General features: G+C 31.4%; 1 protein-coding gene, 1 long non-coding RNA gene and 1 other non-coding gene across 3 annotated transcripts; 1 reads left to right on the plus strand and 2 right to left on the minus strand.

Annotated features, from left to right (window-relative positions):
• Positions 1 to 1,208: 1,208 nt before the first annotated feature.
• Positions 1,209 to 1,315, minus strand: LOC111832225. The gene has a single exon (XR_002835265.1). It is a non-coding gene; the product is annotated as a small nucleolar RNA R71 (small nucleolar RNA).
• A 2,483-nt stretch (positions 1,316 to 3,798) lies between these two features.
• Positions 3,799 to 6,438, plus strand: LOC17894740 (uricase). Its single transcript, XM_006302528.2, has 9 exons — positions 3,799 to 3,934; positions 4,031 to 4,239; positions 4,623 to 4,715; positions 4,797 to 4,872; positions 4,959 to 5,068; positions 5,447 to 5,538; positions 5,626 to 5,799; positions 5,885 to 5,978; positions 6,110 to 6,438. Exons 2-9 carry the CDS (start codon positions 4,033 to 4,035, stop codon positions 6,191 to 6,193), a joined length of 930 nt encoding a protein of 309 aa, XP_006302590.1. The 5' UTR covers positions 3,799 to 3,934; positions 4,031 to 4,032; the 3' UTR covers positions 6,194 to 6,438.
• A 2,579-nt stretch (positions 6,439 to 9,017) lies between these two features.
• Positions 9,018 to 9,998, minus strand: LOC111832190. The gene is made up of 2 exons (XR_002835231.1): positions 9,913 to 9,998; positions 9,018 to 9,213 (listed from the first exon to the last, which is right to left on the minus strand). It is a non-coding gene; the product is annotated as an uncharacterized LOC111832190 (long non-coding RNA).
• Positions 9,999 to 13,088: the final 3,090 nt, after the last annotated feature.

Here is a 13,088-nt window from a genome sequence, read left to right on the forward strand (position 1 = left end):
GCTTACATGGCGACCATTGTGATGCCGGAGAAGTAGCGATGAGTAAGATCCGGTGGTCCAAGAATTCGAGGACGTGTTTCAGTCGTTGAAAGGGTTACCACCATCTCAGTGTGATCCTTTCACGCTTTAGTTAGAACCCAGGACAACGCCGTTGCCTAAGGCTCCGTACAGGATGGCTCCAGCAGAGATGGATGAGCTGAAGAAGGAGTTGGAGGATTTGCTAGGTAAGGGCTTCATCCGTCCCAGTGTTTCACTGTGGGGACCACTAGTGCTGTTTGTGAAGAAGAAGGAGTAGAGTTTCCGGCTATAATTTTAACATGCTATAATTTAGTTTAATCATAATTAAAAAGTTGTATTCATTAAAGATGTTTCATACATTTATTTAAGTGTCCGAAAATAATGTAAGGTATGACTTTTTGGACGACGAATTATTCAGTTTGTGTTATCGTCTATGTAATCGGTTGATATATGAAATAAAGGCCCAATTTGTACAAAATTAAGGCCCATGTTGTAGTCAATAAAACCCGCATGTCCCGACACGTTTACACCCATTGAAATTTGGAAAACCAGTTTATTAAGATCCAATTAGAAATTTCGGGTTGTTTTTTTTTAAAAAAACTCGACCCTAGAAGCTTTTTGTACTTTTCTTTTACTATAAAAGGGATTGTGGACAACAAATGATAACATACACATTTAATATAAATTAGACAAGCAATAAATTTATTTTCTACCAATAAGAAAACCTTGTAGACAACAAAAGGAAAATACTTCCATGGGACAATGGAGCATTGACCAACAAATTACTTCATGAAAGATTTTATCTACCCATTGTTAAGGCAAGTATTATGTGGACAGTTGTGTAACACCTGTGTTCATGTTTGCGCAATGTCAATCGACACCACCCTTATGTGGATATCGATTGATACTAAAATTTTAGGCAGGTTAGCTTAAATCGTTAGCTTAAATCGTTAGTTTAACTCGATTTGATTAGGAAAAACACTCTGGACCATCTTGTTGAATTTGATAGGCTGTGTGGCCTAACTAAAATTAATGGTGTGAGTAAAGATGAGTTCAAACTCAGGCTATTCTCATCTCTTGGGGATAAATTACATTAGTGGGAGAAATCATTGCCACCAGGATTTGTTATAACTTAGGAGGAGTCTAAAACGGTTTTTTTTTCTATGTTTTTCTCTAATTTCCGCATTTCTCGCTTCACGAATGAAATATCTGGTTTTTGCCAAACGAATGGAGAACCCTTTTGTGAGGCTTGGGAACACTTCAAAGGATACCAATCACATCGTCCTCATCATGGGTTCAGCCATGAATCACTGGTAAGCACACTCTGCAGAGGAGTACTTCCAAAGATCAGAATGCTTCTTGATACAACTAGCAATGGGATCTTTCTTAACAAGGATATAGTGTATCAAAGGGGAACAATGATTAACAAGGATTACTCAAAGGGGAATATAAGGGCTGGTCTACTCTGTTGAATCTCTTCTAACATACTCTGTATTTTATTTTCTCTCTTTCACAGCTAGTCTCTGCAAATAAATCAGATTCAGCTATTACTGCTAAGCTTGACTATTAATGCTTTTTAAGCTTGAGCAAGCTCATAGAGAGGCATTGAGGACCTCTCTGGAATCACTTGGTCTTCATTGTGCTTCTTCACCCATTGACCGTTGATCGTGAATGAATTTCCTTCTTTGTCTAGTAAAGTGATTGCTCCATAAGCCAGAACTGCTTTAACCACAAAAGGACCAAACCATCTTGATTTCAACTTCCCAGGAAAGAGCTTGAGCTTTGAATTAAACAAAAGGACTTCATCTCATGTATAAGTTCCTTTTCCATGATTTTCTTGTCATGAAACACTTTAATCTTTTTTTATAGATCTTGTAACTCTCTTAAGCTTCCAATCTTATTTCTTCCAATTCATTGAAATCAAGGTCTCTCTTCTCTTGTGTTGTTGTGATGTCAAGGTTCAAAAGCTTGGCTGCCCACAAAACTTTGTACTCAATTACACTAGGGAGATTGAACTCCAAAGGACCTAAAATCCTAGTACCAGAGATGTACGTCATTATTCTAGGTATAGATTGGATGGATCGGTGTACATCGTATCTCAATTGTCATCACGGGGGGGGGGGGGGATTGTCGTGTTCGATCAGGAGTAGGGGAGGTTTGTGTATTGGGGTGTTTGATAGAATTTTCGGAGTCTCGTGATCTCGGCCATGTTGGCAGAATAAATAATCAAAAAGGGCCACGAGGCATATATGGCAACGATTAATACCCAAAGACAGTTAAAGCGGTTGAGATTTATTAGATTCAGGCTGTTCAGGAGTTCAATGATGTTTTTCAGTCGTTGCAGGGGTTGTCGCCGTCACAGTTAGATCCTTCACGATTTAGTTGGAGTCAGGGATGTTGATGGTATCTAAGGCACCCTATATGATGGCTCTAGTGGAGATGACATAGCTGTAAGGTTTTTATTCAGTAGACTATTACACCATGGGGAGCGCTGGTATTGTTCGTTAAGAAGAAGGATGCGAGTTTCCGGTAGTGCATAATCTATTGGTCCGTACCTTTACCCTTCTCCTAAAAGCTCAATCCATTTTTGAGAGAACCTTGATCTCATTTGACAAACCTTCTCTAAAGAAGACCTCCTCTGTCTCTAGCCCTTTTTACCAACCCAAATGAGGTTATAGTCAATGCATAACCAGATTCATGGTTTTTCTTTAATAAATGTTAAAGGGAATTGTTGATTCAAATGTTTGTCTAGGTTATAAGGCTGAACACACTTTGTGTTGTGATGAGCATGACTAAAGTTTTCAGAGTATAAGATAGAACAGTAGACTAGGACCTTGATTTTAACTACTTTAGCAGCAATAATTTGGTTATGAGTTCCTACTTTTAAACCTCTCTCCCAGCTTCAGACTTGTTTGATTACTTGAGAGGCCAAGCAAAGAATAAGCTCGAAGAAGATGATGTCGATGTATTTTACCCCTCTTAAACATGCATTTAGTGCTAGTTTTTTTTGCTTAATTTGGTCCTTTGTTCATATCACTTTAGAGTCTTTAATGACTGTTTTGTATTCGAAAGTTATTTTGCATTAGTTTGCACATATTCTTGCATTTCGAGTGTTATTAGTGTTTTGGAACTCTAAAAGACTAAGTAAGGAGCTGGGTGCCACGAACCGTTTTCTTGGAACGGTTTGTGACTCTCGCGTTGCTTACGCGGGGCCATTCTAACTAGGGCTTGTATCATGCTTCAGTGAGGAGGACGTGCAGGACTCAGGTTGACGAGTCCCTTCGAAGAAGTCAGGCGGAAATCACTTGATAGATTCAGTTGTTTGTTGCTGATCGAAGATTAGACTTAGAAAAAAGGATTAGACATCCCACTGATCTGATCTGGAACTCATCATCTGATGAACCCAAAACAGACAAAATCAGTTAAAAATAGTTTAAGGTATGAAAGCTGACTCGATAATATATGAGTATTATTGAGTGCTGCATGGTATTCAGAAATGAACCCGTAATATTGGGCTACTTTTGGATCCAAAGAAGACCTTGATGAAAAGGAACTAGTCTAAAGTCTCTCACAAACCGACTCGTATGAACCTCTTTCCTTGGGATCTAGCTCTAGAGTGATGCATCAAAGTATTTATGTAATTGAGTAAGCTTTGTTTTTGACATTTTTCCCTAATTAAAACCGACTGTGAAAACCAAATCAAACCGTAATTAATTTGAATTAAATTTGTAAACCGAAATTACAAAAACCAAACTCTCTCACGCAATCATCTTCTTCGATCTAACGTAATCGAATCCGTCATCACCGATCTCACCGCTCTCACATCTCTCATCTCTTCGATCACTTACAGTGATAAATCTCTCTCAACCCTTTCTTCGAATCGATCAACCCAAGCTTCCACGAAGAGTAAGAAGAGGTTAGAGAAACCAATTTCGTTACTTTTTTTCTAAATCGATTTCTGGGTTTTGACAGAATCGAACATATATGATCAATTGCGTTGATACTATTACAGGAATGGCACAAGAAGCAGATGGGATCAGATTAGAGCAAAGACATGGGAAAGCTCGAGTGAGAGTAGGAAGAGTCTGGCGTCATGGTCATGATGGATCTCATTACTTTGTTGAATGGAACGTTAGTATTAGTCTTCTCTCTCACTGTCTCTCTTCTTACCATCGTGATGATAACTCCGATATTGTCGCTACTGATACCATGAAAAACACTGTAAGTTCTAAAAAGATTCAAACTTTTTCATTGCCCATTTCAGTTCTGTGGCTGTAGATCGTATAGATTGATCTGTAATGAACTCTTGAGGATATTGTCGCCAATGATACCATGAAAAACACTGTAATGAATAAAAAGATTGGAACTTTTTCATTGCCCATTCCAGTTCTGTGGCTGTAGTTCATATAGATTGATCTGTAATGAAGAATTTTTGTTGGAACTTGTGGATATTGATATTTGGGTTAGGACTTGTTTCTCTGGTTGGCTTTAGTCTTGGATTTGTTTCAGCAAGATACTAACTTTGTTCTTGTTCATGGTTATATCTATTGATTTGTAAAATTTACATCCAAGTGTTTTGACCAATCTCTTATGTTTGAATGAAGGTTTATGTGAAAGCCAAGGAATGCGGAGATCAGCTCTCTGTGGAGGAATTTGCGATACTTCTTGGGAAACACTTTTGCTCATTTTATCCACAGGTATCATTGAATTTTATGATGTACAGTTTCTTAGCGTCTTGCAATAGTGTAATTTAAGCTCGTTCGTTGTTGGTTTACCAGGTTTTTACTGCTATAGTAAGTATCATTGAGAAGCCTTGGGAGCGTGTATCAATCGATGGAAAACCACATTTACATGGTGGGGTTTTAACTTTTTTTTTTTTTCTTTTCTGGAATGAGTTTTGCTATAGTTTGATGATTTTCTCAAACAATTATTTGTTGAAGGTTTCAAGCTTGGATCAGAGACTCACACTGCAGAGGGACGAGTAGAAAAGTCTGGTGCACTAAACTTAACTTCTGGTATTGCAGGACTATCTCTACTGAAGACAACCCAGGTATACAATATCTTTCTGCATGTTTATGTTGTTTAACAGGTGTTGAGTTTTCTGTGTTGTCACTGTTATATTTTTGGATAATGGCGAATTATATGTGTTCCATGGTTTATCGACCAGCGTTTTCCTGTTTGATCTCTTGTCGCTAGGATACATATATGTCTCAGAGATTTAGCGGTTTGCAAAATGTAATATCAGTACTGGAGTTTTGGATAATACATCTGTAGAACTCCTTTGATATTTCTTCTATATTGCTGTGCTTTTCTAATCTGTTAAAATCTAATAATGTTATTATTATCAATCTACTTTGTTGACACTGGTGTCAAAAGTCAAGAATGATAATTGATTGTTCACTAAAACCGCTTTGATGCAAATTAACAGTCAGGATTTGAGAGGTTTGTCAGAGACAAATACACCATTCTCCCTGAAACTCGAGAGAGGATGCTGGCCACAGAGGTGAATGCATCTTGGAGGTAGGAGTTAATTAGTGATGAGACATTAAGATACCTTTCTTATTTGTGATTGATTCTTGAAACTGAAACATATGTTAATGATGGCAGGTACTCGTATGACTCAGTTGCAAGCATCCCAACAAAAAAACTCTTCTTCAGCGAGAACTTCATGGATGTAAAGAAAGTTTTGATGGAAACTTTCTTTGGTCCTCCAGAAACTGGTGTGTATAGCCCTTCTGTCCAACGCACTCTATATCTTATGGGAAGCGCTGTACTGAGAAGGTATCAACATAGCTGTCTATACTCTCTTTGTTTTTATGTGATTATGTGATTCTTACCATGATTAGGTTCTTATTAACATGAACAGGTTTACTGATGTATCATCGATTCACCTGAAAATGCCAAATATTCACTTTCTACCTGTTAACCTTTCAACCAAGGAAAACCCTTCAATGGTGAAGGTAAGCATATCTATCTGATCTTGCCTTCTATGATGAAACCAAGAGACAAAGAAGACGATGATAATAATAGATAAACTATCGTAAACACTAAATAACAGTATGCTCAAATACATTTGGCTATACTTTTGCAGTTTAAAGATGATGTGTACCTGCCAACTGATGAACCTCATGGATCTATAGAAGCAACCATGAGCCGCATAACCTCCAAACTATAAGGTTTAAGACGATGCAACGACAAACTAAAGACTGTTTCATAGGTTCTGCAAAACTTTTGGCTTTTTCCTCGTTTATGAAATAAAAAGGGCTACACTGTGTTGTAATTTGTAATGATGGTTTCTACTGTTTCAAGCCCAAAGTTTTATTTGTGTATGTTCGTATAAGATTATCTCTTCACACCGGTAACAGTCCTTATAACCTATATTCAACTAGCTTCTTTCAATCAGGCCGATGTACAAACTGATTGGCTGATCGGATTGACTTACTTCTCCTTCGAGGTGAATTTTTTCTTAGCTTTTCATAGAGTCGAAGATCTCTTGATCTAGTACACGGGAAGGTTTATGCCAAAAAAGCTTCACCATTTATAATACAAAAGTGCACAGTTACACACATACGAGAGTATTTAAGGATTGAATCCATAAGGACTAAAGCAAGCACACAAAGGATTATATAGACTAGATTAAACTAGAACAACAAAGGAGTCACAGAGACTCATGAGTTTGGTATAAAAATTAAAACAATACTGATCATACAAGAAAGCACAAAGGAAGTGATGTTTGTTGCAAATGGATTAGATCTGGAAGATGGTGTTTCACCCAACCGAGTGACCAGCCTTCTCAACATATACCTAGAAGAAATTAAGAGTGATAAAAGGAAATTTCACGACTTTTACCTTATGTTGGCTACCGCGTAAACCAAATATCAAAGCGGACAAGTTAGCATGTAAACAATGTTTCTCGGCGTTGCCTCATATGAGTCATCTAATCTAATCTAATATCTAATATATTAAAGGAGTAGTCAAGAGGACTCACGTTCGCTCTCAGGAAAATAATTACCAGTTTACCTTTAATGAAAATATTCTCAGGCTTCTAATTTTTTGCTGATTCCTTTTTAAATTAAAACCAAACAAAAAACCAAAAAATATATAAACCAAAATCGTTTTTTAAAAATAAAAACAAAAAACTATTAGACCAAAATCTGATATGGTCTAAATCGATCTTTAAAAAAAAATAAAATTAGGGTTTTCAAGCAAATGGGCCTACGTAAAAAACCCGTAAAACTACACCTCCTTACTTGAAACCCTAAAATTAAATGGTAGTGTACTTCTATAAATACCTTAATAATTTGTGTTCTCTCTCCATAACTCAAAAATAAAAAAACTTGTTCCTACGGTTTCTATAATGTTCACAAATTTATATTTGTATGCTAATATTTGTAATTCGTGTTATTTATCTAATTTTTTTTTCCTCTTCGTGTAGTTGTTGTTTGGAAAGCAACATCAAAGAATCCTACAACTTTGTCTACGGTTACTTTACCTTTTAAAACATGTATATTATCTCAGTTTATATGTTTTAATCTCAATTTTTTTTTTGATTAAGCTTCGTTTCTAATCATTATATTTGTGACATGATTTAAACAATAATGTCCGGAGTAACGAAGGGCTCACATTCGCTTTCAAAAACCGGATTACTGTTTTACCCTTATTGAAAAATACTTCTAACATTTATTTTTTTGCTTTGCTTTTATTTAATGAAAACAAAACAAAACGAAGGGAATATAGCAAAAAAAATCAGAATTTATTTTTTAAAACCGAAAAAATAACCAAAGTTGGTATAATGTTTAAAAGTTAGGGTTTAAAAGAAATGTGCTTACGTAAAAAAAGCTCCCTAAAAATAGACCTCCTTAGCTGAAACCCAAAAACAATATGTCCTTTACTTCTATAAATACTAGGATTTTAATGTTTTCTCCATAACTAAAATACAACATCAATTCTTTTATTTACTATCATGTTCGCAGAATTATATTTGTATACTAATCTTTGTGCTTCATGTTATTTATTATCATCCTTTTTTCCCTATTTGTGTAGTGGTTGTTTGGGAAACAAAATAAAAAAAATCCGACGCCTTTGCCTATGCTTACATTACCTTTTGAATTAGGTATATTATCTCAATCCATATTGAGAATTTTTGATAAATACCCCTTTTGGTGTACCCCTTTTTAAATATACCCCCTTTATCTATCCATTTTCCAAAATACCCCTATTTAAATATAAAAAAATTATAAAGTTTATATAGTTTATAAGGTACTTATATATAATAACTACTACTGGGAGATTCGATACAAATATTTTAAAATGTTTTAAATAGTTTTAAATCGTTTTTATAAGGTTTTTAAAAGGTTTTTAAAAGGGTTTATACGGTTTTTATAAGGTTTTTATAAGGTTTTTATATAATTTATGTTTACGCTATTTATGAAAGGTATATAAAGTTTTATACACATATAAAGGTAATTTGTGTATATATTTATAAGCTTACAAACATATTTGGATAAATTTCAACATTTTTAAAAAGAGGTATATGAAAAGGGGTATTTTTGAAATTCCCCCATTTATATTTTTGTTTTCAACTGTGTAAATTTGTAGAAGCTTCTTTCTAATTATTATAGTTGTTAAATTATTGAAGATGATCTTAAGAAAAGCAAAACAATTTTGAAGACTAGGAAAAGTTTTATAAAACCTTGTAATTGTTGTTTTATTGAAAATCTTTTGGATAGATTTATAATATTTAGGAATTAGTTTTATTGTTTTCTATTAGAGTTTTACCTATGATCAGTTTAAATTTAAGTCTACTAAAAATTAAATTATAGATTATCAAATAGATCTAAAGCATCTAGATCACAAGCAGGGGCGGATCTAGAAAATTTGTTCAATGGGGCAAAAATATAGTAAAAAAAACTATCAAATACTAAATTATAAAAGACATAAAACTTTAAACATCTTACAAAACCACTCAGACGCTCATTTAACAATTGAAATTAGGTCTAGATTAGTAAGTCCTTAATTTATATATTAATATATATTTTTTTGGTACATTGATTAATGGGCTTTCCAAGAAAAAGGATGAAAAGTAGTTTTTTTGGTGGGGACATATTTTGTTTTCTAATAATATTTAATAATTTTTTAATAATTTTTTTTTTGTTGGTGGCAGCTGCCCCCACCACCTTGGCTGTGGGTCCACCCCTGATCACACCCCTGATCACAAGCAAGTCAAAACATAATTTCATTAACCAAAGTTATACGTTAATAAATCCAAAAGTTAAAAATATCCAATACCAAGAAATGAAAGTAAAAATTTTCCTAATAAATAGTAAATATAAAACATTTAAAAATTTGGTGTTTGTATATATGATAGCTATTATCCAAATAACTCGATGTGTTTAATATTTTATATTGAAGACATCCAAAACTAATTTACATAGGTTAAAATTAAAATATAGAGACATAAATATTATAATGTTGAATTTTAGGTAAAACTAGATTTGGACCCGCATGTACTTGCAGGATTGATTTTCAAAATAAAATTTGTTATTAAATTTTGAAATATATTGCGTGCATACGGAATATATTTGTAAACGTAACTTTTAGGAATATTATTAACATTTATAATCTAAACCCGTACAAGTTCAATATTTGATTTGTTTTTAAATCACTCTAAACAAAAACGAACGATACAATTTTGTTTTGGACAGATGTACACTAAAAAAATAGTAAAAAAAAAGTGGTTTGTATATTTTAGGACAGAAATCATGACCCGTGCGTCCTTATATTTCATGTACTCATGTTTTTCCATCTCATAACCATTTTAATAATAATTTACTCATTTAAGATGGTATATTTTTTTCGAACATATAAGAAAATAAGTTCACGATTTAAACTTACACGTAAATGTGGGGTTTTATTTGTAGTAATTTTTTTTATTGGAAATGTCTATATTTTAGGTGGTAGTAATTAATATTGTGTGCACATTTGGTAAGTAGACATGGTTAATGAATTTATATTTTTAAAGAATCAAAATATAGTTAGTATTTTAATCATATCTGTTAAGATTCAGATTCTGAATTTTTATATTGCTATATATTTAAAAGATCTCACATATAATTACTATTGTATTGATTGAGTTGTTATATATGTGCTAATTAATGAAGATTTTTTTTTTTAATAGATTTCCTTATATTGAGTATTATGTTTTAAAATATAATCTTTTGGAAATTAATTGGAAAGATCCAAACATAAGATTTTGACAACTTAAATATCCGATTTTTTTTTTAAATATCAGATATATATAATCTTAAGGAGGTTGGGCTATAGATTTGGGATCACATAAAATGTTTTTTTTTTTAAGATTATATAATTTTTGAACATTTAATGATATGTTGTATATTTCTCCACATTTTATGCTATGTACAACTTTATTAGTCGTTTATTCCTAATATAACATAATTATTTTTCTTTTTATTTTTCATAAAATCTCATATTTTTTTCTAACATAATTATTTTTCTTTTTATTTTTCATAAAATATCATATTAGAAAATACATATAACTAAAATTAAAATATTTAGATATAGTAGATAGTTTTTTTGATGTCTTTAAATGTGTTTGGCTACAGGATTGACATCATATTTTTGTTTTTTTTAATTTTAATCTTGTTTTGCAACACTTACAAAAAGTGCTCCCCTTTTAAGTATAGACTAGATTTGGACCCGCACATACGTGCGGGGTTGATTGCAAAACCTAAGTTTATCATAAAGTTTGCAATATTCGGATCGACAAGATAAGAGATCCGGATCGAGTGTGAATCGAATAAATGATAAGTTAGAAATCAATTAAATTTATGTACTATCACATCACATAAAAACGATAGAAAACATATTTTAAAGCATATTATTTTCATTTGAAAATCTGTTATTAATTCTGTTTGGCTATAGGTTTAGATCACATTTTATTTCATTATTTTGATTTAATCTTGTTTGGCAACACTTACAAAAAATGCTTCCCTTTTAATAGTATAGATTTCCAAAAGAATAAGAATATCCATATCTATATGTTGACAATTATTTTCCTATTGGCTTAGTCTCAATTGCATTTTTCCATACAACTTAACTTATTATCGTACTTGCTATTGAAAAAAGAGAAAATTTTGAGAAATACCCCTTTTGGTGTATCCCTTTTTAAAAATACCCCTTTTATCTATCCATTTTCAAAAATACCCTTTTTAAAATATAAAAAATTATAAAGTTTTATATAGTTTATAAGGTACTTCTATATAATAACTACTACTGGGAGATTCGATACAAATATTTTAAAATGTTTTAAATAGTTTTAAATAGTTTTTATAAGTTTTATAAGGTTTTTAAAAGGTTTTTAAAAGGATTTATACGGTTTTTATAAGGTTTTTATAAGATTTTATAATTTATTTTTACGCTATTTATGAAGGTATATAAAGTTTTATACACAAATAAAGGTAATTTATGTATATATTTATAAGCTTACACACATATTTGGATAAATTTCAACATTTTTAGTGGGTTTTTGATAAAGTTTGAAAATTGGGTATTTTTAAAAAGAGGTATATGAAAAGGGGTATTTTTGAAATTCCCCAAAAAAAAAATCAACTTCTCTCTAATTTTTATGGTTACTGCTATATAATTTGGTCAAAAATATTGAATGCATAGATAAAAAATCAAAATTATTAAAAACCTCAAATTTTTTTTATAAAAACACAAATGAAATAAATATATTAACTAAGCTATGATCTCTCATTTAAAATTTTATAAAGTTTCTCAAAATTTTACAAATTTGTTTCAAAATATTTCAAAATCATAAAATTTTCTAAAAAGACATATTGGTTAACTAACAATGTCATGTTACAGTTGTATATGTATTTTCTTTATGATTTTTTTTCATAGGGTTTATTAAAATTTTTCTATTTTAGTAAAAAGTGACCGAGTCAAAAGCTTAAACATATCAAATGAGAAAAAAATGAGATGACTCAGTCAAGATCCCTTTAAATTGAAAAGGGTGTAATTAGCTTCAAATATATATGTTTTGTCACAAAACTTTTGTGAAAGCATCTAATTTATTCTCTATACTAGATGATGACCCGCACGTACGTGCGGCTGTATTTTCAAAGCATAGTTTGCTGGTTTAGTTTTCTTAAATAATGTAATGTGATTTGGCTTTTTATAATTTTTTTATTTCATTTAGTTGAAGGATTAATGATTGCATTTGTTAACTGGAGTAGTATAATAGAAATTGTTGAATTGGAAAACCAAAGTTTATGATGAGAAAGTCTTGAAGATGGTATTGAAAGAAAATGTAACCGAAGTCATACTTGGAGGAAATGAAAAAACAAATAGAGAATTATAATTTAAAGGTTCTTGAACACTTCTTTAAAGACCACATTGGTTGTCATTAGTTCCTGCCATTTTTTTGATAGAAAAAATGTGTTTATCGCTAATAATCTTTTGAGAGGATTATACACCATCGATGGATTCTTATCTTATTTATATTAATACTAATGGAACTTAGAATATTCTTGGTATTTTTTATTTTCATATATTTAGTTGTTAATGTTTGATATAGTTTTGAATTTCGAAATTGTTAGGTATGATTTTTGGGTTTAGGAAACAAAATTAATCGTGATTTGATGAATCAAAACTAATGAATAAATTGTTTGCTATATATTAGGAATGTATTTTTATGAGTGATTATATTATTTAATCATCTCTAGCAAAATTTTCGTTGATGATGACTTATTAAATTTTATAATTTTAATTTATTTATATAATTGTTTCTATAATTTTGAAGTAATGAACAAATTGTTTGCTATATTTTAGCATAACACTAAAATTTCCATCGATGATGGTTCATTTAATTTTATGAGTTTATTTTTTATATATAATTGTTTCTATAATTTAGGGATTCGAAGTAATTCATAAACTGTTTAAATTTAGCTATTAATGTTTATTATAGTTTTGAATTTCGAAATTTTCGGTATGATTTTTTGGTTTAGGAAACAAAATTAATATGAATCTAAACTAATGAATAAATTGTT

The sequence above is a fragment of the Capsella rubella genome, unplaced genomic scaffold (genome assembly GCF_000375325.1).
Source record: "Capsella rubella cultivar Monte Gargano unplaced genomic scaffold, Caprub1_0 scaffold_2, whole genome shotgun sequence".
NCBI lineage: Eukaryota > Viridiplantae > Streptophyta > Magnoliopsida > Brassicales > Brassicaceae > Capsella > Capsella rubella.